This window comes from Anastrepha ludens, chromosome 6, assembly GCF_028408465.1.
Source record: "Anastrepha ludens isolate Willacy chromosome 6, idAnaLude1.1, whole genome shotgun sequence".
In the NCBI taxonomy this organism is placed as follows: Eukaryota; Metazoa; Arthropoda; class Insecta; order Diptera; family Tephritidae; genus Anastrepha; species Anastrepha ludens.
In genome coordinates this window covers 102375529-102403519 of record NC_071502.1, presented here as the reverse complement: position 1 = coordinate 102403519, position 27991 = coordinate 102375529, and the positions used below count along the sequence as shown (strand labels likewise).

The 27991-nt window shown below is 37.8% G+C and overlaps 1 protein-coding gene across 4 annotated transcripts in view; it reads right to left on the bottom strand.

Annotated features, from left to right (window-relative positions):
* Positions 1 to 1527: 1527 nt before the first annotated feature.
* The window catches only part of LOC128868122 (uncharacterized), a 60171-nt gene continuing 33707 nt past the window's right edge, over positions 1528 to 27991 (bottom strand). For 3 of the 4 annotated variants that reach the window (XM_054109878.1, XM_054109880.1, XM_054109881.1), the window contains exons 9-14: positions 27679 to 27806; positions 27321 to 27539; positions 26601 to 26742; positions 22878 to 22953; positions 4346 to 5149; positions 1528 to 4278 (exon numbers count right to left, since the gene is read on the bottom strand). In XM_054109878.1, coding sequence (XP_053965853.1) covers positions 2111 to 4278; positions 4346 to 5149; positions 22878 to 22953; positions 26601 to 26742; positions 27321 to 27539; positions 27679 to 27806 — 3537 coding nt within the window. In that variant the 3' untranslated portion in view covers positions 1528 to 2110. The remainder of the gene's footprint in view (positions 4279 to 4345; positions 5150 to 22877; positions 22954 to 26600; positions 26743 to 27320; positions 27540 to 27678; positions 27807 to 27991) is intronic. The other variant, XM_054109882.1, reaches the window with a different exon arrangement.

Below are 27991 nucleotides of genomic sequence, written 5' to 3'. Positions count from 1 at the left end.
CAATTACTATTTAAAAAAAAAGTTCCAAATATTCGCTTTTAATGAAAAAATAAAGTTTTTTAACCAAACAATTTTGTACTTAAGAAAATGTTGTTATTTAAGTTAAAAATATTCGCTTTATGGACACTGAAAAGGGTCTAACTTTTGACGGAAAATTATGTTTAAAATGTATATTTTTTGTTAAAATTTTGTTAAACATGCTCAAAAAATGTTTGACATACATACTTATATTTGACTTTGTTTCTGTATTTTTTTTTTTAATTTTTGGAGTATGTATTGTAGTTCTTGCTCTTAACTTTTTGAAGTACTTAGTTGTGATATGTGATTTTTTTATTTATTTTTTTTTTATAGGTAAGTAAATCTGGCCTGTACGGCATTCGAATTATATTTGAAAAGTAAAACGACACCTTTTCTACTGTTTTTGGTACATTTATTCCAATTCCGTTAAGATCGAATTGATTTTTTAATTTCGACTGCTCAGATGGATATCTTTTTAGCACTAAAGTGGATTTTTTCCAAAAATTTTTACTAAACTATAATATTTCTATATTATCAAAATCTAAGCACAGCTTTGTGATTACTTTCGCTCGAAAATAGCTTCAGATTCTTTTTTTCATATTTATGAACTTAAATCAAAAAAGAAAACATCAAGGCGAATGTATTCAAATCAGCTGATATGTTTTTTTCTTTAGCTGTGTCCATGAAACGAGGCGAATTCATTATTTGTTTTCTAGTTTCTCAATACTTTGCTTTGACGATCAAACGTACAAAACTAAAACACACAAACTATAAACAAACTGTTGGTCTAGTGCCACTTTAAGGAATGCGCCTTGGAAAACATCCATTTTTTCAGTTATTGTGTATGGACTACTATTTTCGCACATAAATCCAAACCAAAAAAATGTGGTTTCTGAGTTTTAGCAAATTAATATCTCTAGAAATTTTTGGTAAATCTTCTTTTAAAACTCAAAAAGTTATTAATTTTTTTTTAGAAAAATTTCGCATTGTTTTTGTTTTTTGTTGTATTCAGAAATCAACATATACTCGTATTTTTTCTGAAATTTAAGAAAAGATTTTTCACCATGTTTGGACTAATAAGCATTGTTCTCTAAAATATAAGAGTTATCGAAATTTCGTTAAGCTGAGCTTTTGATTAACATAAAAGAAATCAGTTTTTTTTCGAGCCTCTTCTATTATTTCATTACTTTGCTATTCACCATTTGGTCAAGGACATGCGCATCAATATTTTTCTGTATTCAAGCGCCAGTTATTAGTGTTCCATGATCCTAGCGCACAGGGCCGAAGTCTAAAATTCAGGATATAAAAAATGCTCTTCAGAAGAATAAAAATGGAATTTTGACGTTTTGCGATGAACCTATCAAAAAACTATGAGCAGAGATGGACCTGCGCATTTTTCACTGGTGCCTTAAGAACATAAAACACGATTAAATAAATCGAACGCAACCGTTTTGGTAAAAAAGAAAAACAAAAAAAAACATCAATAAATAGAATAGTAGAAACACAGTATTCAAATTTAGGTTGCAATAGTTTATTTCATAAATTCAGACAAAAAAAAAATTGTAATTTTGAAATTGCAGAATTTGCACATGTTATTATTATTGTTATTGTTTTTCTACCATCTATATGTATAATTCTTATTAGAACTCAATTTCTTAAGAAACTAAACTAGAACGGAAAATATTAATATGAAATGAATAATTAATTATAATAAAAATGAACTGAAAACTGCTCTATAAATAAATTCAAACAAACACATACGCATAGTCCCGATAGTAAGTTGCTGCTTAAATTAAATATTAACGTATAAACCGATAGATAGTTCTATAGATGTAGAGAAGGGAATTTGTTAGAGTAAAAGCACGAAGAGATTAGCGAAAAGAAAAATTGGTCGGTGAACTGCATCAGTGAGTACATGGCATGAAGCTTGGCTTATTCTTACTAGTTACACAGTAATTATGTTACAGTTACTAAATATTTATAAGAGCGAATAAGTATAGTGGGGGATGCACTCCCATGGAGCTGTTGCTTTTGCTAGTTTGATAGTAGTGCCGCCGCGGTTCGGCAAAGACAGGCACGCAGCAACACAGCATCACCGACTACCACCGCCATTCACTTCGACTGCGGAAGTGGTTGTGGTCGGCGTCGCACTGGTTACCGTTTCATCGCAGTTGGTTTTTTGTTTCTTATTGTTCACAATGTTCGTACTGCTGCTCACAACTGGTGGTGAGATGCTGCCACCGGTGGTGGAAGTCACCCCACCTACAGAGGAACCCGCATCGGGCGTTGTTGTTGTGGGCGCGGTGTTGGTGGTGGTCGGCGTTGCTGTTGGTTGCACTGCTTCTGTCGCACTTACCACCGGCAGCGCTGAATCGCTGGTCACATTTTGGGAGTTGGGATCACTTGTAGGCTTGATACTGTTGTCTGGAGGTATGGCGGTCATGCCTTTGGGATCGTTGCTGTAATTACCTGATCCTGCTCCAACAATTGTTTCACTGCCGATGGGTGGCTTCGCTGGCGGTGATACGGATGTATGTGGTTCTGCGGATATTGGCATGGCGCTATTGGGACTGCACTGACGCGTTGCCTCTTCGGCATGCGGCGACATACCCACATTGTAAACGGCATTATCTTTGGCGGCAACTGGTGGCGATATCGATGGACTTCTCTTATCGGTGGTGCTTATGTTGTGTGAAAGGTTTTTCGCCGCCGCAATCGCGGCAGCATCTTTCCGATCTCTATCGGCGACCGCCTCTGTGCTACCGCCATTCACTTCATTGGTATGTGTGTTGTGACCGCCGCTACTGGCCACAGATGACACCTGCACGCTGGAATTCGAGTTCGACCCAGTTAGATCCAATGTGGCGGGCTCCAGAGTATTGGGCGTTAGTGCATTTGGCTTCTCATGTACCGCAGCGGTTTGTTGGTGTTGTGGCGGGCCGATACCAAGCTGACGCGATGGATGTGGGCTGCTGGCACATCGTCCGCCGTTTTGATTGTGCATACCCGGGTTGGCGTTGGGGGGTTGTTGCGATGATTTCATTGTGATCGGCGATGCCGAGTGGCTGCGTCCTGAATTGCTAGTTAGCGAAAGTGGTATGGAGGTTGGTGGCTGCTGGTGAGCAGAAGTGGGCGCGAGTCCAGCGCTTGTTATGTGCTGGCCAGGGTGATGTGAGTGATAGAGAGAGTTATTCATTTGCGGAATGTGTGACGACAGCGTTGAAGTAGGTTGAGTCATGCTGCTCGAGGATTGCAAGCCCGACGCTGGCGATTGTGAAACATTACTGGACATCGATACTTTCATGTTGGCACCCGCATTACTTTGCAAACTCAAATTCAAATTATGCGGCGACGTGGTAGTGGTAGAGGTTGACGGTATAGACGACGAGTGTGGTGAAATTTGATGACTGGGCACCATTCCTGGATGGTGTGGTGAGATATGTGGATGTGTTAGGTTTAGACCGTGATGAGAGAGTCCTAAAGCAGCGCTGGGAAAGCCTGGATGTGTCAAACCAGCGGCACCTGGATGCGGCAAACCTAACGCAGATGATTGCAGATGATGCGGCAAGCTGCCGGGACCATGCGAAAGCGATGATACGCCGCCCAGACCGGGCAATCCAAAATTTAGACCCATTGCCGCATTTGGACTCTGACGTTGACTCGCAGCGTGATAGGCGGAAATCGGCGGCAGGCTATGTAATGCACCTGGCGGCGCACGTAGACCTAAACCCAAATGTGGCATCATCGGCCCGAGCAAATTTCGACCCAATGGCGAATATAACTGGCTCGTATAGTGATGCGAAGCGGAAAGTATCTGGCGTTCTCGTTCTCTAGCTTCCCGCTCCTTTTCACGTAGCTCCCGCTCACGCGCTTCCTTTTCCTTTTGTTCTTTTTCACGTTGCTCCTTTTCGCGCTGTTCACGTTCGCGTTGCTCCTTCTCTCGCTGCTCGCGTTCTCTTTGCTCACGCTCGCGTTCTCTCTGCTCCTTTTCCCGCTGCAACTCCCTTTCGCGCTCCTCTTCTCTAGCGATACGCGCACGATGCTCCTCCTCCAATTTCATGCGTTCATGCAACGCAGAGCCCAAACCAAGCGCGGCGCTCGGAATCATCGAATATAGATGGGAGGCATAAGGCGAAGCCATTGGCGGATATAGAGCATGTGGATGTGTATGATGGGAGCCGGCGGCGCGCAACATTTGAAAGCGTTGGTCTAAGTACAGTTGATCAGAATAAGGCAGTCCAGCTGGGCTTAAAAACGGTCCTACGAACGAGAAACAAAACCAATTGTAAAACAACTCATGTCTGACATTTTTAAAGCTAGCACTCACCTGGCGGCATTGTTGGCAAAGCTGCAAAGGTAGCATAGGCATCCAAGGGAAAAGCGCCCGCCGGATGTATGAGGCGCTCGTCTGACCGGTATGGCTGGAAACCACTGCGCGCCAGCAACTCAGGCTGCATCTGCACCGATTGTTGCGAACTCATGCGCGCAATCTTCTCATTAGGTTGTGGCGACGATGTCGGACGCTTTTTGGCTAATAAACGTTCATCTACACTGCCAACGGGTCCACCGCCGCCATTTGGTGGTAAACGATCGTTCGCCATAGAAGAACGCGCTGAGTTGGAAACATTAACGTTGGTGTTAGCGACACTTACAGCAGTTGGTACGCCGCCTCCACCGCCGCCTCCTCCACTACTTAGCGGTACCGCCCGTTCCGTGCGTTCCACGCGCACATTAATTTCATCTTCTTCCTTAATATCTGCTTGCTTAGCCAAGTTGCGTAATGCCGAGGCGAAGGGTCCGCGTCCACTTGATTGTGCTGCGTTCAGTGCATTCGGCACGCCTACCATTTGTTGTTGGGCTTGTGCGGCTGCTGCTGCAGCTGCAACAGCTTGTTGATGCGCTTGATGTTGCTGCTGTTGTTGTTGCAATGATGCGGCTTGCAAGCCACTTAACTGATTGGGGGGCATAACGTGATTCATCAGTGCTGGATTGGACGTCATTTGGGCAGCTGAAGTGGTGCCGCTACTATTGCCAGCGCCGGGTGTGGTGGAGGGCGATTGTATGTGATGGGGCGAAGGGATGGGTGGAGCCGGACTTGTTGCTGGGCGTTTTTGGCCACTCTTTGGGGGAACTGGAAACACAATTACCGAACAAATGAGTATTTCAATTTAGATATATTTGCTTTTGAGAAATATGAAATTATAAAATATGACATAGAGTGTTCCTGAAAGCACTGCATTACTTTTTAAGAATTAAAATAAACTGTTATAAAATTCAAAAAAGCCCACCGCGTCAACTAAATGTTCCAAAATCTTGTTAGCGGTTTCGGCCTTTCACGATACCCCAAAAAAGGTCTAACGGGCAATTTGACAGTTCGGGGCCGCTGATCACAGGATTACCGAGCTTAACACAAAAGAAGTTAATTCTTTCGTGAGCTGTATATGACACACAATTCTGCTAAAATCAAAGGTAATTATGATCCTGAAAAAGCCATTTAGACACCATTTATTTCCGAAAAATTGGAACTACTGAAAAATTCCCCCAGACTTTTTGATAATTTGTACTCTCAACAATCGCGTGCAGATTTTTCAACGTGCAGATGTGGAAATGTTGTTTTTAACATAGCCGCTAGCCAGACATCTTGAGGACCTGGACTTCGCCAATGACATCTGACTCCCCTCGCACAAACTCTCGGACATGCAAACGAAGGCGGACAAACAAGTCGCGCTGGCACGCACTGAGAATTAACCACTACAACGCAAGGCAGATATTGGTTGACGGATGCCCGGTGGAATTCGTTGAAAGCTTCTGCTACCTCGGCTGCATCATCACGGCAGATGAAGATGTCAACTGCAGGCTAAACAAAGCAAGGGCGGCACTCGGGCGAATGCATACAGTATGGGAGAGTTCGCAAAACTCCAGGCGCAATAAACTACGAATATTCGGCTCATGTGTAAAGGCAGTATTGTTGTACGGAAGCGAAGCATGACTGGTATCTAACACCATCACACAGAGGCTACAATCCTTCATCAACAAATGCCTCCGCATCATCTGCAGAATATTCTGGTCAAACACCATCAGTAACGACGCACTGTGGAGATTAACGAACGAGGAACCCATTCTTAGGCAAATCAAATGCAGAAAGTGACGATGGATAGGTCACACACTGAGAAAACCACCAGATAGCATCACGAGGATGGCACTGGACTGGAACCCGCAAGGGAGCAGAGGTCGCGGTCGACCAAAAAACACTTGGTTAGGTCAATGCTACGCGAACTAGCAGATGCCGACATCTCATGGGACAGTGCAAAAACAACAGCACAGAACCGTGTAAGATGGAAGAGTCTTGTCGAGGCCCTATACTCCCGAGGGGAGTGAACAAGGAACAAAAAATCGAAAATACTGCTTTTTTGAGCTTTGAGAAGCGATAACTCGGTAATCAAGAGAAATAATATCAGGTTCTTGTACAAAATTATCACTCAGCTTTGGCGAGAATTGTTGAGTTATAGAGATCGATGGCGTGCTGAGGTTCTGAAAATGAATTAACAGTAACATTCTCGTCGCTACGTGAACACAGGACCTCTTTGTCGTTTCACATATAACGAGAAAATTACACAGGAGATGAGAAATCGTTTTCCCCTCTCCACCGCTTCTGAAGCTTCTACAAGATTTCTGGAAGAATGCGCTTAGTTATTCCACTTGGATTCCTATTCACCTATAGCTCCTTTTTCAGAGAATATTCACTTTGTGATTGTTTCCGCTCCCAATGTGGCCTGGAGATTCGACAAAATTATAATAATTTCAAAACATAATTTGCCTAAGTAGAGTTTACAAATCACATTCGGCATTGCAGCAAAGCTTTCTTTTCGAGGAAGAATAATTTTGGCTGTGCACTGCCTTTCAACTTCATATAGCGCAATCCCCTTATGAAATGGGCACCAGTGAGATGACGTTTTTTCGGTTTAGCTAAATTTAGAATTTAGTTGCAGCTCGGCTATAATTTAGCTGAATATATGCGGCGAAAGAGTCAATCCAGCAACATTCTTAAATTCATTCAAAACATTTTGAGGAGTGTTTTGTGCTGTTACAACAAAAATATATATATTCCTAAAAGTTCAAAGATTATAGGGCACAAAAAACCATTAGGTCGAGTGCAAACCTCATAAAGAATCTAATCTAATCTAAAAGTTCAGTTTTGAGCTGCTTTACAGCCTCCATTGTTACTGAAACTGCGGACTGGAAAACGCAGCAGTGCGCGCGCTATTCTAAAGAGATGGTCTTCGCGGGATGACACCACCTCCTTCACTGTTTTGAAGCTTTGAGCTATTCATATACGAGTAAATAACTGCACTGATATTAGGCAGTGCGAAGAAAATGTTGACTAGAAATGGCAGAATAGCCCTTAAGTTGCACTCCACTACCTTTTTCGAAATATGTAGGTTTGCAATCAAAATTATCACTAAGTTCGACGTGGAAGAGTTACGAATACAACTCCCCGCTGACGACTATGAAAGGTTTGAATTCATGTGAACTCGAAAAAGGTGCTGCGATACTCAAATGATAGCATTTTGATGTCTCAACACCGCTGACACAAATTAACCAAACAAATTTTAGCTTAACAAATTATTTTGCAAATATTTTCCTTTTCTTGCAAAAAAAAATTAATTCTACTGGGAGTCCAGTAATCAAAATTTGGAACGAAAAAAGGCAGCAACATTTGAGAGTTCTTAAAGTGCAGTGGAAATATTGAGCTATGCATTTAATCATTTGAAATGGTTGACACTTTGGAAAGAAAACTTTTAGTTGCTAAAATATGTAATCTTGTATTGTATTGTTTTTAAAAGGTTATATATATAAATCGATAGAAATTTAAATTTTAGGAAGCTATCTGGAAGCGCAAGTCGTTAGCTATAATAGAAATATGTTAAATTCACGTCCAAAGTCGAAAAAGTCTGGCGCAACGGCGGATTAAAGTTTAAATTAAGATTTAAATTAAAGCTGAAAATTTTGACGAAAATTTTTCGAAATTTGGTGTATTGTGTACAAACTTTGGGACTTTGATTTATAAGATTTTGTTTTTACAATGATGCTACAATATATTTTTATAAAAAAATTAATGAAACCAATTTAGCATGAAAAATATTATGAATATTGTGTAAGATAAAATGACTTAACCCCGCCGACGGGCGAGCGTCGCTGAGGACGAGAGGTATTGGAGTGCGCAGTAAGGGAAATAAATACGTTGAACGTTATAAAAACTGAGGCTTTATTTATCACAAGGAAAATTTTTCATAAAATCAAAAAATAATTATAAACAAACTGCTTTCACTGCTAATGTTGAAATGCCTGAGTGGAGTCCTTATTGCACGTATTTCACTTCCACTTGACGAAGCAATGCCGTCATCTTCCGTCTTATCAGATTCAAAGTAATATTCGTGAGAACTGTCACTATCTAACGTAGCATCTCTAGATCGTTTAGCCGCCGTGCGTAGAATAAAATATATAAAAAGTCTGCTGGTTCCTCTGACAGTGACATTGAGAGACTGAATCTAAGACTGAAATTAGTTCTGACTACCGCCGTCTTACATCGTAAGTTTACATTATAAGGTAGGTAAGACTTCATGGCTTATGGCCCCTAATGTCTTTGAAAGAAAACGTGACTCTTTTACTATTGTATATCTATGCGTATCTTATCGCTCAGAACGACAGACGTCCCGAGCCTTGAACCTACGAATTTGGGCGGCTATATGCCGACACTCGTCCCCAAATTAATTATGTGAACACAAGTTTAGGTGAGAGGTAAGTAAGAGATTGCCCTCACATAAAAAACGAAAAAAAAGTTAAAAAAGTGTCAAATGAGCAATTTTTGAAAAAAAAAAAACTGTCAACATATTTCATTTTCATTTCAAACTATGAAAAACAAAAAAAAAAGTTATAGAAGGTAAGAAATTATGACCGAATCACACGGAATATATGTATAGCCTTTTAGTGAAAAAATGTTCTAACAGGATTGAATGAATGAATGAAAATTAAGTATACACTTCGACCCCACCGTCTGTTGTGCCCTCTACTCATCTTAGTTCATCATCCAAACCCAGCCTCCCAATAAATCTATGTGATACTATATAATTTTTCGTTATTTATAGGGAGAACTACTTTCGTTATTTACACCTATAATTTTTGCTATCATATAAAAGCAAATTGCTTAAAAAAAATATTTAAAAATTTATTAAACTTAATACCAACTGTTGACAAATTTTAGTTTAATAAATTAGTAAAATAAAAGTGGTAATTCCTTCTGATTTTTATTTGGCAACTTTTTTACAATTGAAAAACCTGCGAAAATTGAACGAAATGACGCGAATACCTTTTGTGTAAAATCTACGAAATTCGTGCTACGATGAATTCAGTGAAAGATCTAAATATTTCTCTACATCATTTAAAACATAAAACAAGTTAAATTGATTCGCGGAGGTTTAATATTGACTGACGCTCACTTTATGATGCTACAGAAAACCGTTATGCCAACAGAGTTTACAGTACCCTAGGTTATAAAATAAACTTGTTTGACAACCCCTTGCACGATCACTAATTTAACAGAAATATTGAAATTTTCTATTGGCAGAGGTGCTGTCGTCCATATACGAGAGTAGCCTTCTACATTTTGCGCCTTTGCAACACTGCGTGTGATGAGCTGTAATTCGATATTTTAGGAGTGCATTGATCAACTTAGCCACTGTGAAACGCTGGTACAACGAGTTCTAATGTGGCCGTCGATCATTGCATGATGAATTTCGTATGAGTGTTCAAAGACAAGCTTAATCCAACAAAATTTATTCGAGGAAGAAGCATCTCAAAATAAATGGTCGGTTGTTTTCGGAAAATCTGGTCATGTTGCAACAGTAAATTCTGAGTGGTACACCACCGTTTGCCAGAAGTTTTCGGAGAATTAAAGAAACCAACCGACGAAGACGAATTATCATTCCCTAGGACAATGCGAGCCCTCACGTATCTGCTCATTCAAGAGAAGTTTTAAGCACTCAAAATATCGAATTAATGAGTCAACCACCTTACGGCTCTGACTTGGCGCCTAATGATTTCTTTTTGTTACCGAACATCGAAAATAAAATGCGAGATCAACGGTTTTCAACGCCTGAATAAGCTGTTGAAGCTTTTAAACCGTCCATTTTGGAGGTATCCACTTCTGAGTGGCAAAAGTGTTTTGACATCCAAGGAGAATAATTTGAAATGAACAATAAAGCCATTTTCATTATTATTTTACTATTTTCATTATTTTTTGTTACTGTGTTTTCATTGTTGGGCGGAAAATGTACAAGACAGCCCCCCTCGAATTGGACAAAATTAAGTTTTAAATTAATTTTAATTTCATGGTTTTTGAACATATTATAACCATACGTATGGGCCGCCTATGTAGTACATATATACACATGTAGCCAGCGAGCTGTGCCTCACCTCAATACACTTAAGATGAATGGAGACGAGGCCAGCCAAAACTGGAAACCCCTATACAAAACTTACCCAAAATTAATATGTTATGAAATTTTGATTTTGATTGAATTTCAATAAAAAATGTTAACATACATACATACACACGTAAGTACGCTTTGATGATAGATAACGTTACCAACGACTCACCACAAATCGGTATTGGTGCATGGATGCTGGGCAATCCTCTCGGTAGCCATTCCATCATTTATTATTGCTGACACAATGCACTGAGAATGAAACGTGAGTGACGTGGAAGAGAAAATGCGAGCGAAGAAACGCGCGCGCGTGTGCGTCTAAGAGCGCCACGTACAATTACAACAATTATTTTCGAGATATCGTATTTTAATATGAGCTAAACAATTTTCACTTCTGCGTTTAATGTTACCACCACTGTTGCTGTGTGTTTAGGTACATATATGGGACGAGCGTTTAGTGGTTTTTGTGGAAGAGGCTCGTCTCTTCTCGTTGCGTCTCTCGTCAATTTGTCTATCTATTCACGCTTAACACATTTAATAAGATGCATGCGATTGCTCATCAGTGTAGGGGATACACTAAACTGCATATTAATAGTGGTTTAGCCAACGGGCGAATACAAAAAAAAAAAACAAAAAAAAACCCAAAAAGACAACAACAACACAGAAAACACGTAACCACAGTATTGCCCACGGAAACAATCTAAAAACACACAAAAGGTAAACAATAGCGGAAACAATTGTGTTGGTGGTGTGGTGGTAAAACACCAACACACACACAATACTCAGGAGGGGTGCATTTAATAGCAGTGGCAACAGCAACAAAGTAGAAAACAGTGTAGGTAACACAGTAGCCGCGCACAACAATTATAGAGGGGTTGAAAGACTTTTGTTAACACTTCACATACACACAAAAGGTGAACGGCGCGCGGCAAGCTGGGGTAAAGGAACACAAAGCCATCACCAGGCAGTCAGCAGAGCCACTCATACACCAACCGCAATAAAACGCAAGGATAACGACATGCCGCTACGCTATATGGGGTCGGTACGGTACATAGGTGCACTATTGGCGGGGGGATGGGTATTGGTTATATCAATTGTTGTTGCTTTTGGCACTAACACCAACAATAACACACGCACAACATAATGCATATGGTGTATCTGATGTGAAATGGGAGTGTCAGCTACTGATTGCGTTACACGTTTGCGTTCATTTTTTTGTTGCTGTTGCTTTAAGAGTTCAAGCATGAACTTTGCTCCTTTTTTGTTGTTGCTGAATATTATGTATTTTGCACTTTTCACGTTTAGTTACCGCATCGTGTTGTTGTTGTTTTTGTTGTCGGCTGTCACTGTAATTGTTGTTACTCGTGTTTCGTTTTTTGTTGTTGTTGTTTTTGCTTTTGGTTTTTTGTTTCTTGAACTGCACTTAAACTTGTTGGCATTGGTGTTTTTGAAAAAACAAAAACAAAAACAAAAAAATCACTCGTGCTCACATGTAAATCTCAAACACTCTCGGTAGTGCTCTCCTTAGTTTTTGTTTTCTTATTTTTCGTGTATCTGCGGCAAGTGGGCATACAATTTGTAGCGCGCCTTACGAAGGATGTTGCAAGGTACACACGCCATAAGTTGATTTAACGCAGTTGTATATATATTTTTTCCTGTGGCTATATTCGAATATTGCTTGTTCACAAATCGACCAAGAGCAAAGTGGGATCACTCACACATTCACTTAGCTACAATAAGAAAATTTCGTGAGCAATTATTGCTGCGTAGACAATGCATTTTTAGGTATAAATTTTCTCAAAAAAAAAAAACACTAAAAAAAAATAATAATGGAAAACGTTACAGGACTTGAATAATGATGCATAGGGTCTTCTTCACATTTTTAGTTTTTTTATTAATTTAATTTTATTTGATTTTATTCCAATTTTATTTCAATCTACTTCATTTTCTTAGTAGCAAACTTTCGCAAACAGCCTCGAAAGGTTTTACACCGAACTTCACCATAAATTTGGCCAGTGCGTCGTGTTGCGGTAGATGACATCTTATGAGAAGATAAGTTTAGTCACTGCCGGTCGAAGGGCGTCCGTTGTCAAAAATTACTTTTGTTGTTTAATGGCTGTGGCGGACTTCGAACCATTGTCCCTATGACATGCACAAACTCACTTTAGAGAGGCGGTTATGAAGAGGAGTAAAAATGCCAAGTATTAGCCACTACGAGAACTGACCAAGCTAGGTGCGATAAGTCAAAAATTGGCAACGTACGGATACTAAGTGACTTTGAAATGATTGAGATTGACGGCTAAAAAGGCTCTAACTGGTGAATTTAAATCTGGAAGGTTTGTTTGAAGTCATCGTTATTAGGCCAGAACACATACTTAAAATGCCTGAGGCTACCAGATTGGACGCAAACCCAGTACAGTGGGCTTAACCATAATTCGCTGAATTTTCAAGTGCATACTATTTGCTAGAGGAGTGCGTGCTTAAGGAATGAAATATTAGTCATATTATGAAATAAAGTGCCTTTCTTACTTTTTACTTTAATCTCTCCAGTTTTAATAAATTAACCCGTTATTTGTCTCGTTGAATCCAGAGGCAGATTAGGTCACTCCCGCATCAAAATGAATTGACTTTCCGAAAACTTTGCAAAAATTAAGTCACCTAATAATTTTATTTTTTTATCAAACAAAAAATGCTTAGAAAGCTAATGATAGATGAGAGGTCAGAATGTCTCTCGGGGTTAAAACTTCAGAGCTTACTTAGACTCGCAAAAGACGCAGGCTTATTACAAGAAGCCTATTACAAGGAAACGTAAGGGTCAAGCTCTATCTGGTACCACTAAGGACCAATAGGTCTATGTGATGGCTTTCAGCCAGCCACGTCAACCTAACCTAATGATAGAACGAATGAGGAAGATAAGGGATCCCATCTCCGCGCAAGCTTGATTTTGTAAGCATATTTAATTGCAACTGAAAGTCGTCGACTCGATTCATAGATTAGACCTGAAACATCAAAATCAATTATTGAGAAAATGTTTCGACAAAGCGGTTGCCACCTCACAGGGTCATAACAAACCTCTTAGTGAAATTTTACCGTGAAAAAGACTTTTCATTAAAATTAAATATTTAATTAAATTAAATTATTATATGAACATTTGATCCCAAAATTTGAGAGAAATCTCTGTTTAAGTCAATCATTGACTCTTTATTTATAAAAAATAGCTATCTATTTAATTTTGCTTTTAAGTTATTGTTATGTAATGCTGAAAATCTAGTCTATAAGTTTTAATGCAATGGCATTTATAAATAAAGAAATAAAGAATAGCAAAAATTAATGCATAATTTTTTTTTTGTGCAATAATTCTTCCATGTCCTATATTCTACTAACTTGGGGCAAAACTCAGTTGAATTTAATACTTTTTTCAACAATGACCAACGATAAGATAGAAAATTTATCGGAATATTCATATTTCGCTAGACACTAAAATTATGTCAAAATATTTTGAACTACGTTCATGTCCGGTGGATGTTTCGCACCTCATATCTTCATCTCACTATCCGCGAAACTTGAGCTTACGTTAGATGAAGTGTTTCTCTCTGGTTACGCCTATTGCAACAGTGCCTCGTTTTCTATTGTCTTAAAAAGCTACATATAGTCGTAGTATAAACCAATGGTAGGTAAAGTAGAAAATTATTCATTAAAAGAGTGTTCACGGTCGATGTGATCTTGGCGATCATATTGAGTCTTTCAACTCTGTGTGAAATCGACTTATATACTAATTTTCGATTGCATTGAAAGTTGCCCTTGCAGGATTCTATGTGGTCTCATTGATAAGGGCAAGTGTTCCCACGCAATCGTTTGAATGTTTTTAGAACATCAATTGACAATGCTCTCTGTCAATTTATAGAAGCCGAGATAAAGCGTAGGAAATCAGTGCATCTTTCGTGTAATCTAACAATCGAAATATGATATTTTGCTGCGGGTAAGTGTGATATGTGACAGTTCTCGCAGAAACTAAATAAAATTTCACTTCAATCAGTTGGGTTGGTAAAAACACATTTTGGGTAACCTAACCCTTTGACGGGTTGAATAATAAGGGTTGTGGTAGTCGATCGAATTTCTTCAGAAGCAGCAAATTTCACAAACGACTTGTGACAGGTTTATACAAAAAAATTCGTGATGACTTGAAAAAAATTACTTGTTGCTCGGAAAAAAGCAAGTGCAAAATTTAAACAGTTTTTTTAGAAGTTTTACTTTACTTTTTTACATGGTTTGGGTTTTAAAAAGTCTTGTGAAAAAATGATGAAAGGTAAATATTTTATATACACCTATAAAGCGGACGCTGTAGCCGAATGGGTTGGTGCGTGAATAACATTCGGAAGTGCATGGGCCGGCAACCTCGAGCACAAAACACCAATTGGTGGAGAAAGTTTTTTCTAATAGCGGTCGGTCCCGGCAGCCAATGGCAAACCTCCAAGTGTATTTCTGCCAGGGAAACGCTCCTCACAACAAACCATCTGCCGTTCGGAGGCGGTATAAAAATGTAGGTCCCTCCATTTATGGAAAAATATCAAGCAAAAATATTGTAAGCGCCAATTACACTATGCATATATAAATAAATATTTTACATTGCACAATACATATAATTTTATTTTGTATAACTTTTGGGGTTAAGAAAAAAAAGTTAAGTGGAGTTTTGCATTTTTATTTTTCTTAAACAATTTTTTTATTTTTCAATTTCTTAAACTGTTTTTGTGTTGCGTTTTTTTACATTTACGTTACATTTAATATGTTTTGGATTTGATTTCAACATTTTTCTATTTAGGTTTGTTCGGCTTAATGTGAATTTCTTATTTATTTATATTTTAATTTATTTATTATTATTTTTTTTTAACTTTATACATTTTTTTGTTTTTGATATTTGTAGTCATTCCTTTCGATCTGTATTATTTGTATATGCATATATACATATTTTTTTTACTTTTTCATTTTAATATCAGCTCATGGCGCAGAACATATTATAATTTTTCAGAAATTTATCAAGCACATCAGAAGAAACTATTTCGAAGCGATTCTTTGATTTGGGTTCAAACAATTCTCAATTATTTTTCAAACTTTTTGTAGATATACGCACGGTTATATATGTAGTGTATGCATTATTTATGAATATTCATGTAGTTTCTGTTTACAATTATTCTTTGAATACTGATTTTATTTGAATTTACTATTTTAAACTTCCAGGATTTTCGTATAAATCGGACTTTTCGAATTTTCTTCACAGCAACTTCGCCATAATCAATACACAAATAATGCACAAATACACCGAAAAAATCCGAAAATCCGTGAATGTTGAGAAAAAGGACGACGCAGCATTCGTTGCGCTAAACGCTTCAATAATCACTTTGTTCCATACATAAGCCTCATGTAGAGCCTTAACGCCGGCAATAAAACCACACTCGCACACTCATTTACTTTAAGTTAATCCGCTAAATCGCTTTTGTGTGCTTGTATGGCATTTTGTTTGCTTTTTTTTGTTCGTGAGTTGGTTGGATATTTATTTGGCGCGTTTCAACGTAAATGCTGCTGCTTATCCAAGCAATACCCACTTAGTACTGCCTTAGTACCTAAGTCCCTGCTTTGATTGCTCGAGCACTATTCTTCTTCTTCTTTTGCTTTTGATTTTTCTTGTCGTTGTGTTCTTTTGAGTATTTTCAACGTTCGGAGTTTCGAGTTGCAGACTCAGGTAGTGGTGAGTGGTAGGTTTCATAGGCGTGCACTATACTACAACTATACGAGAATATGCACTCTTCCGTCGTCTCGTCGAAAATGACAAAGACACGTCAAAGTATACGAAAGAACTAAAGTGAAATTTCTGAACATTCGCGCTATGCAAGAGTATATATGTCCGTCCATGCTTCCCTAAGAATTTTATATGCCAACCACAAACTCACACACACAAACACATGTAAGAACATTTGTAGACAGCCGTAAATGTTCTCAGCCATTAATGCCAAAAGTAACCTATACATAGCTCTGCAGTTCGTGCACATGTTTCAATGTAAAAAGTGTGTATGTGTGGGTATGTGTGTGTGGCATGCATGGGGTACATCCAGATACAGCAACAATAACAGTAAAAAAAACACAAACAATGGCAGCAAGTGAGTGACACCAATACCGAGACCAAGAATGTTCCCGTTACCGTCATCGTCGTCACCGATACGGGTACTCGTACCAACACCACTCACAACACGCCACTCAGAACTCACCACACACCAGTACTGTTCACTGAGCACCAACCAACACTACAACCGTTTCGTACCGACGCGTCATAGACCTTTTCTGCACCACTATATATACCACCGTCACGCTCGCTGTTCAAAGCTGAACTGTCTGTGCGCTCAGCTTGGCAACCTGGTGCTCGTACTCGTACCAATGAGCATTTCGAGGAATCACTTATAACCACATTGAACGATGATGACGACTACGACGAGGACGACGACAACGGCAATAGAACAGGACCAACAAAAAGATGCGAGAGCATGGTAAAGTTAATCCCAAAAAGGCACAGACACCTTGGCTATCTGGCTGTTAGACTCCGCGGATGTGTAACTGTCAGTCAGGCAGGCAGGCGGGCATGCATGCCAACAGACATAGTATTAAAAGGATGAGCTGCCACGACGGAAGTTGCTAGCTCAGTCTAACCATTGAACTGTATGAATGGGGATGCATGCGCTGGTGCATGTGTGCATGTGTGGCAGGAAGTGTTGCATATCTTCACAAATTCTTTCTTAGTCAATGTTTATCGGTGTATGATGTGATGCTTGACTTACGCGCTCATCTACACTCACACGCACACACACATACCGTGTCATAGTGTAAATACAGTGAGCGCGACACAACGAAGCTTTGGGTTGGTAATAAGCATAAACGGTATTAAACCGACACCGGAACAGCAGGATAACATCCTCATCATTGTCGCTGTCGTTTTTATTGCTGGCGTGCGCGCGTGTGTGTGTTAATGGCAAAGCATTTTGTTCTCCCACTCCAATTCTTATTACAGTAATATGCGAAATTATTCATGAATATGAAAATATGTATAAACAAATGCTTTTAAATCAACGTATTCCCCCTTTAAATTTTTTGACTTAAACATAAATTTTAATCTGCATATGACTAACTTCTTTTGTTTAGATATTTTATACGTAAAACCAAAAACAGTCCAGACTCGTTGGAAATACCTTTTTTACCCGTCAATCATATAAATGACTAGATATATAATAACTCCTCCTACTTCCACCTTTTTTGGGGTAAGTGTGTAAGACTCACACGTTTTTATAGCCGTTTGAGCGAACCCCCATATGGCTTTACGGTGTTTCCTAATGGTGTCGTAAAAAATGAAGAGGTTTAGTAGTTTTTTTTTCCAACCTATCGACGACCGTCGTTTTACAGGATCGAGTTTGGCTGCACGAACTGTTAACGGATTCTGCAACTTCTAATCTGTGTTCCATTACCCAGGATAGAAGGGAAATCCAAACAATGATAGCTGCAGATTTTTTTTCAGTGAACTAGAAGAAAGGGGAAACTCTAGAACGCTTTCTATATGCTTGCCCTACATTAGATAAAACCCGAATGAAATGTTTAGGAGTTCTACAATATGAGAGGTTAGAATGTCTCTTGGGGTGAGAGCTTCAGAGCTTACTTAGATTCGCAAAAGACGCAGGCTTAATACAATAATCCTACTGCAAGGAAACATAAGGGTCAAGCTTCTCCATCTGGTACCACTAAGGACCAATAGCTCTATGTGATGGCTTTCAGCCAGCCAGATCAACCTAACCTACCCAGGATAGGAAGAAGTGTTGACGTGAGATAGAATGGAGATGAGTATGCTCTCTTTTTTACAAAGGGTTTCAAAATAAAGGGAAAATTCATATTTGTATAGTAAAAAAATATGTTGTGCATTACAGGATGTCAAATGAGTAAGTCGCTTGAATGTGGAGATTTAACGAAGCTATATTTTTAGATAGCATTTATTGGTAGAGATTTTACGTATTTTCTATACTACACTACACAGAATCTTCTGTTGGGATTATAGATCTTTAGGATTCTGGCTTACACCTATTGTTAGCGAGGGTTTTATTCTGAATGTTGTGGTAGTGTCTTAATTCGAACTATTTAACGGTCTTAGCATTGCCTAGAGAACGATTTCATTAGCATTTTCCGCAAATTGCATTTTCCATCTAAATCCATTATTTCCAACACAGTTGAATGAGCCCATATATTGGGTGAAGTAGAAAGATCTCTGTTTTTTTTTACTTTATTTTTAGAGAGAGTGCGGACTGCAGCCGACAGCGCCAGAAAACCTTAATTTGGAAACCAAACCATTGTTTAATTAATCTACTATACAAAAAAAATTAATTTAATTTAAATTGCCTAACTATCATAAAATAAAACCGTGACCGCCATCATTTCGCGTTAATTTAACAAACTCGTTTTTTACCTAACGTCGGTGCGATGCAAATGGTTCCAAATAGTTTTCAGACTAATTGTCGAATTGTGGGCAATGGAATAAATGCCCAAACGCCGGTTAGATTAGTCGTTTCCATGATTTTATCAACACTGTCGACGATTGGCCTACCAAGAGGGTATAAGTCCTTAAAACCATCGCTTTCCCGTTGCATTCGATATAGGATTTAGAAGCAACAAGCACAGATTTTTCGATCACCTGATTCTTTATCTTCCCGTTGTTATTGTTGTAGCAGCATAAACATTCCCTATATATGTTCGGGGAGTGCTGCAGTCCTTGACCGGATATAAAACCGTGTCGTTCCGGTAATATAGAACCCACGGGCGTAACTTCGCATGGCGTAGTGGTTTGACTTTGTTTTTTTCACCTTTGGAATGCGGTAACATACAACTGCCTTCTTGAAATACAACAACTTGTTTTTAAGATAATGTCACCTTTAAATCGCCGGCTAGTATGAGCTGATGCTATGTACAAGTACACATCAAAAAACATCTACAGTAAAACATTCAGAACTTTTAACTTCACCTAATACTTCTTGAAGTCACTGTAGCCAGTCTAGTTGAGGGTGCTTTGTGCACAGGGTTGTATAGCACTTCTTTTGAGTATGCCACCAATTCCCGCTCTCTCCTCTCTCCTGCACACGAGTGTACAATGGATGCTAGACATGGTGCTAGTGTTGCGAATTCTCCGAGTATACGAAACGGAAACAATACTTCTCAGCTGAGTTAAACGCTTAAGTGAAGAAATAATAACCAACAACACCCCCGTAAACGAGACACCCAAAACAGCGATTGCATAGAGAGACACCCGCCAATAGAGTACATAAGAATAAGCATGTGAGTGAGCTTTATAAGTGGAACTCTTGAGGATTCTGTTGTTAAAATAAACTGCAAAAAGCACTAAATTTAGTATTTAATTGAGATAATTAAATATTCTTGACTACAAATAGAAAAAAGATAACGAAAAAAAAGTAAATGCATAGCACCAAGATTGAGCATGACCTCCATGCCACATACACACACCGAAGATAAGTGAATCCATGCTCACATCAAACACAAGTGTGCTCGCTCTCGAGCGTTAAGCGCCCAACGAACCCTACTGAAAAGCCAATAGAGAGCAAGAACCGAAAACTGAACCCGTGTTGCTGCAGCGAATACAAATGCATCCCCACGCTGCCGAATTTGGTATGTAAAAATGTATCATTGGTACATAAGAAATAACTTATAGTGCGTCTCTTGCCACCACAATACACAACAACGAAGTGAACATCAACTACACAACTACAGTAACAACTAGAACAATGACAACTGAGCCAACTACACCAACTGCGCCGAGAACTGCACTTGGCCTCTGTGTACCTCGAGGTGAAGTGGAGTACATGTATCTACTACTAGTACTATTTAGATATGTACAAATGCACATGAAACATGAAACTGATGGCCGCAATAAAATCAAACCAATATCCTTCAGTGGACACACAACTGACTTCTTGCATTCGTAACAATCTGCTACTGTGGTTTTTGTGCCACAAGAGGAGTGCGAAAATTGCCGAGTTTGTTGAGTATTCAAGTGAGTGGGGTTGGGCGCAAAAAATTTTCAGTTTTGGTGTGGGTATGGGTGTGCAGAGGGCAGGTGGTGGAAAGCAAATACCACTAGTCGTATAAAGCACAATATTCGAGTATATTGGTGGACACAGAGAAGTTTGCAGGTATGCATTGTGAATTGCTCCGAGTTAAAATTACTTAAGATTTGCATATACTGGCACTTAGTTAGTACTCGCACCATTTGACCGGACAGAATACGGGTGAGGCGATGATACATGCAATTTGTGAGCGCAGAGTTGCCAACGTTAAGTAAAAGAAAGTAAAAAAGAGTAATTTTTTGATTGAAAATATGAATTAATAAATAAGTTTTAATATTGAACTTTTAAGGTTTTAATCGACTGTGATTTAGAAACCAACGTTAACTAGATGTTTATACGAAAAATGTACACACAGATAGTTTATCGATTTCTGGCGCTCCACAAAGCTGATCTCTCTTGTTGAAACTATGTTCTTGATGACAAAGAAAATGTATTAACAAATATTATACAAAATAATCTATGATGCCGTTATAATTTTAGTAGTTTGCATTTCCCACAATTAGAACTTTCAAGTTTCTGGAATTCAGATATTCGCTTTGTCGTAACCGTGGGGCCTGGCTGAACTCAAGGGAAACGCGGTTTCTTGCATCCAAAACGAGCAACATCCCAAGTACACAGCTAGTGTCATTTCTGACAATAAAGTTTTTGAGCACTCAGAACATCAAATCATTGGGTCAACCGTCTTACAGCTCTGATTTGGCAACTAATGATTTCTTTTTGTTACCGAACATCAAAAAAATGCGAAACCAACGTTTTTCAGCGCCTGAATAAGCTGTTGAAGCCTTTAAACAGCTCGTTTTAGAGATATCCACTTCTGCCTAGAAAGTTTTGAAAATTGGTTAAAAGAAGGTTGAAAGTATCGGGATGACGCACGTCCGGAGTGAGTTCTCAAAACAAATTTATTTGAAAGTGAAAAAAAATCGATCCAGCATTATTTGAAACTCTGCAGCGAAGGTCAAAGAGCGAAAGCACACGAAAATAAATATGAAACTATCGCAAATACCCATAAATTACTGCCTCAACCTGCTTAATATGTTAGGGAACTTCAACACAGTATTATTAGGTTGGGCTCCTCGACAGGGGGGATATAAACGAAATGAAATGGCTGATAATTTAGCTAAAAAAAAAGGAGCAAACATGCCTCTAATTGGTCCTGAGCCTTTCTGTGGACTTACAAGAGGACAAATTTTCGAATTTCTCAGAAAGTGCGATGTGAATAAATTCGTTGAGCACTGGCGGAATTCTACAGATCAGCGACAAGTGAAACAATTCCTAACACCGGACACAGGAATTTGTGATAAGCTATTTTCGCTTAGCAGAGTAGACTAAAGATTTTTAACTGATTACTTTACAGGCCACTGGAGCCTGAGATATCATTTAAACAAAATTGGTCTCTCTGAAATTTCAGAACACATTCTTTATGAATGTCCTGCAATAAGCCGAAAAAGACTACAGCAACTTGGTGGTATTGACGTGCATTCATATAAATTGAGGAACAATAAACTCCAGAATGTGCTGTAAAAAGCATAAATATAGGGTACCTTTGCACAATAGATCTCTTTTGGTCGCAGCATACAGTAGCCTGATAACAAAAATAATAATAGACATTTTTTATTTAAAAGCGAATGCGGTGAGGGAGAACTGCTACTTTCGTGTTAATACCATATAATTTTACAGTGAACCTTTAAGGATTATATCGCCTATAAGTTAAGTACCTTCGAGCCATTCAAGAAAAATCTAAAAAAATTAGAAAAGTCTAAATATATTAAATTCCCTTGGTAACTCGAAATTAAACCGGCACAAGTTAAATATTTGGTAACACATAATACCTGGTAAGTATTTATAAACTTAATGTAGAAAAACAGCCAACAAAGTTGGTGCGTATTAAGTGTTGCCATAAATACTTCCAGCCAATTGAATGAAAAACGAATGAAAAAACGGAAAATAATAAAAAGCTGTTAGAAAATAAGCCGTATATCTATTTGAAAATATCAGCTACTTTAGGGTTTGTAATTGTACTGCAACGGCTTCCCCAGCTCAAATAAACAAATGTTAAATGAAGCAAATTGTTCGCTTGTGAAAAACTGTTTGCACTTTCGATTTACTTAAGCGTACACAAATGACCTTTTCACGTATCGAATTTCATTCAGCATTATGCTAAATGTGTATATTTTTAGCTGGGTATTACTATTCATTTTTATTTTTGACTTACCATCTTTCGATTTTTCGCACTGCTTTGGCGATGCAATCTTCTTAGTGGATATGGATCTGAGGGTGGTATTGATGGGCTGGAGTGAAAAAAGCATGAAAACAAAACAAAAAAACAAAAATTACAATGTAAAGTGAATGAGAAAAAGTAGATGGTAAGAAATAATATATAGAAGACATTTAAAAATATTTTTACTTTTGAATCCTAATTGTGTCACAACGTATTCAAACCTAGATTTATTGTTTACATAGGCCTTCTGGTTATAAGCATTCACCGAGTATTGAAAATAAATTAATATGTCAGCGTCAAAAAAAGTGCACACCAAATATTGACAAGTTTCGACTATTTCTTTATATATGTTTTAATTTCAATTATCTTTTTCATAAAACTATAGTTTATACTATACCACAAACCATATAAAGCAAAGTTTAAAACTTTGTATAAATTTCCATAAAAATTTTAAACTTTTTAATCAGAATTTCCGGAAAAAATTCGAGTAAGCAGTTTTGTGGTCCATTGAATTTTGTTATTTGCAAAGTGCAAGTTTCAAGTGCCTCAAAAATTGCGTTCATTTTTGACTTTTTTTTTCTGCTGATGGCCTTGGGAGTTTTCCTCCATTTAAAAAAAGTTTCGAGCATACTATACGTTATATAGAGGAAAATGGAAAAAATGGTTAAAATACTTATCTGAGCGAAGTGCTTAGTTTGGACACATAAAGCAGAATTTGACGAAGTATTTTTTTGCAGTTATTTGAACCCATTATACATATATAGTATATGTATATATAATTGGCGCGTACACCCTCTTTGGATGTTTGGCCGAGCTCCTCCTCCTATTTGTGGTGTGCGTCTTGATGTTGTTCCACAAATGGAGGGACCTACACTTTCAAGCCGAATTACAGTTTCACAGGCTCCCTCAAAATAGAATTCTTTTGACTCTTTAAAACGATACATTTAAAAGATCGCTAGAGGGTTATAATGCTCTAGAAAATTATTCCACAAAAAATTTCATTAGGGGTCTTCTCATACTAAATCTCCACAAGAACGTAAGAGTCTACAGAAACTAAAACAGAAAGGAAATAGTAAATAGAAAAAATATATAAAAAGCGTTGCATATCTCAAGGGAAATTGGGAACTAGTTGCTATTTGAGTTGCTGTAGACTTTTACGTTGCTTATACAAATTATGTCTGAAAAGCGAAATTTTCCGAGGAATATTTTTAAGGGTATTGAAAAACCTAAAAAGAACTTAAGAGGAATTAGGAACTATTTGCTATTTTAGTTGCTGTAGACTTTTATAGCAAATTTTATCTGAAAAGCAAAATATTTTCCGAGGAATATTTTAAAGAATATTAAAAAAATTAAAAAACTGAAACTTTTTTTTTAATTAAAAATGTAAATAAATTTAACAAGAATATTAAAGAAAAAAATATTTTAAATAGAAAAAAAAATATTAAAATAAAAATTATTAAAATAAAAAATAAAAATAAATAAAAAGAAACAAAAAATAATAAAAATTATAAAAAAAAAAATATTTGATTTTAATTGCTGTGCTTAACCCCTTGGGTACGGATTTATTTGAGAAAATATTTGCATGTGGTTTAAATTTTTGGTTGCTAGGAGTAGTATGTAAAAGCAGTAATTATATGTATAGTAATTGTAATTCATAGGTAAAGTACATTTCAGGTAATTAGAATTGCAAAATAAAAATTAATAAAAACAAAACACGTTATCTGCTACCAGGGCAAACAAGTGCATGACGTGTCTCAGACGTCAAATGCACCAAAGGGGTTAATCACGAAATTATCTGCCAAATTTGAATTTTTACTAAGGGATAATAATTTTTCCTTTTTTCTGTTTTTACACAAGCAAAATAATTATTTAATTTTAAATAAAAATTTTAATTTTTATTTTATTCTTTTTTGTTTTGGTAAGGTTTACTGGCTATTCTTTGATTTTAAATTTATTTTGGCTATTTATTTTATTTCTTGTTATTGACAAAAGCTCCGAAAAAATTCGGTAAATTTATTATTTTTTCAGCCGGTGATTCTGTAGAATGTGGAATGTTTATTGTCGAAAAGCTTCAAAACAACCCGAGACATGTTTTTTAGCTAATTTTTTTTTTTTTTTAATAGACTTGTTGGAAAGCTCCGACACAATCCGGCAATTTTAAACATTTCTTTGCGAAAGCTTAAGAATTTTTCTTTGATTTTGAAAATAAAACAACAAATATGTTACAAAAAAAAGACTAATGCTGACAAAAAACAAGAGAAATAAATAAAGGAATAATCGAATTATCTTTTCTAGATATGCTAGCATATGCCATGAAGCTAAAACTTTAATAAAGGGTTTTTCAATAAGGGCGGGTAGATGTTGAAATGGAATGGAATGGCGTTGCTGTGTGGCACGTAGCGCCGTCCTGCTGGAACCACATGTCGACTAGGTCCATATGGTTCCATATGGGTCATAAGAAATTGGTTATCATCGTTGTGTAGCGCTCGCTGTTGACGGTGGCCGCCTCACCAACGTCGTTTTCAAAAAAGTACGGACCAATGACGCCGCCGGCCCAAAATCAACACCAAACGGTAACTTTTTGAGGATGCATTATCACCTGGTGAACCTCGTGTGGCATATACGGCAATTTTGTTTGTTAACACAGCCATTCATCCAAAAATGCGCCTCGTCACCAAAGATGATTTTTCGCCCAAAACTGGAGTTCTCTTCCAAACGATTCGAAGCCCAGTCAGCGAACAAACGGCGTTGTCTATGGTCATCAACTTTGAGATCCTGGGTCAGTTGGATCTTGTACGGGTGTAGGCCCAAGTCCCGACGCAAAATTCGCCAAGTTGAAGTCTGCGAAAGGCCAAGTTCTTGTGCACGGCGAGGAATAGACTGCCTCGGGTTCTGCTGTACACTTTCACGGACCGCGGCAATGTTCTCGGCTGATCTTGCGTTCCTTGAACGTACGGGTGTTGGCTGATTGTTTACTGACCCGGTCGTCTCAAATTTGGCCACCAAACGTTGAAGAGTCGACTTTGAAGGGCCACCACGTCTACCGAAAAATGGGCGCAATGCGCGCAACGTTTGCGTTAATGAACACTCATTTTGATAATAAAGTTTTATCATTTGAACGTGCTGTTCAATCGTGTAACTTGCCATGATGATTTGGCATAAACAACTGAATAATAAACAAAAGATTTGAGAGATGTCACCAAAATAAAATGGCTGCCACAGGGCGCCAAAATCGACCCGCGCCAATTGAAAAACCCTTTACATCTTTCTTATAACGTCTTAAGCATGGTACCCCTAATTCAATGCCAATTGCTTTTTCACTGCGCTAACGAAATATAATTCTGTGAAGATTTCTTTTTTCCCCACACTAATATTATTTCTATTTAACTGATTATTAAAGTTCTGTTAGTGAGGTGGTGTGACGGGATTACGTCGAATTCGCAAAACTGCAGGCGTACGTAGTCTATTAGACGAATGTTTAATGCTCCAGGGTTATTGAATCGAGAATTGTTCTTCTTTTACTATACTTATCTAAAATGTCTTTGATAATACGTATTATTTTAAAAACTTGTTTTTTGGAAAATTATTCTATAGTGCCGCAGAAAAGTTACCTTTCACTTAACCAATCTTCATTTTCTTTGAAAAACTACTTCTTGCGTTAATATTTGTGGCAATACCTTACAAATCTCTTGCCAAAAATAAACTACTTATACTCACAAATCGATCGGAACGCTCTCCACACGGCAAACGTGCAACTGCAACATCCGGGCTGTCCTCGGGTGGTGGTGGTTGTGGCACCCAGTTATATCCACGCCTAGAAATCGGTACACCAAAACGATCATGATGCGAGGCTTGTTGTCTGAAATTGACATTTGCGTACATGCAATGTTGTTGCTTTTGCTTTATGTATGTGTGCAGAGTGCTGGTGCCAACGAATGCATGTACAATTTTTTACATGTGTGTATGTGTGTGCATATGAACAAAGAATATAATCGCTATGAATGTGCTCGCTTGTGCTCGCTTGTGCAGCTGAATTTGAGCTCATGCGCGAAAACTAGTAACTGGGTAGCGTATGAATTTAGTTACTAATATACGAATGATTATTTATAAAAAAATGAATGCGAAATAAATTCAAAGGAAATAAATTAAGAACTCAAACTAATCTCATATGCAAATACATACAAATGCGATAAATAGTATCTATTGTATATTGCAAACAGATGGAAAATTAGTTACACGTTTTTTCTTTTTTTTTTTTTTTTGCTTTTGTTTTAGTTGGTTTTGTGTGTTTGTGTGTCATTATCTTACATTTTTTGCAATGAATTATACAATAATTGCATTCAGTGTAGTGTAATATTTTAACACTTGAGCAATTGTTTACTTAAGAGTTCAGGATAGATATTAAAATGAAGCGAGAAAAAGAACGTTCAAGTTTACCTAAGGCTTTCATAGCAGTCCAAGCAAACAACGGCGTATTCACCATTTTCCAACAACAGCCCATCGCCATTTTTACGATTTTTAACAAATGGGAACTCATTAACGGGCAGCGCACGTACACGTTTTCGGTATGTCGTAATGCCGCATAAGTGGCAGATATAATCGTGCCAATTGTATTTGCGTTCGGTTGGCGCTATGGCGGGCGTTTGAGCTTCATACCTACAAAACAAAAAATAAAGAAAAAAAGAAGAAAAGACAAAAACAAAAAAGAAGAAAAGCAATGTTAAACATAATAAAAATGAATTGTTATCTTAAGTAAATTGCGTATGGAAAATGAAGAAGAAGCAGAATAACTTACTTGCGCCACTGATTCAACATGGAGTGATAGCAGAATGTACAAACGAGAGCCGAGTAATCCTTGCGCAGTTGCTCCGCGTTTGGCAGCGAATTGTGTTTGAGTAGATGTGGAAAATATGGTCGAGAGCCCTGCAGAAATGAAGTGAAAAACTATTAATATTAATGGAAACAATACAAAAATCCAGAAGCATGGCTAAAATGCTTTAAAATTTTATAAAAATATTCACTATGAGAAATACGAAACTATGTGTTAAACATTTAATTTTAGATTTTTGTAGTCACCAAGTACCCAGTAGGCGCTTCAGCTTAACTTG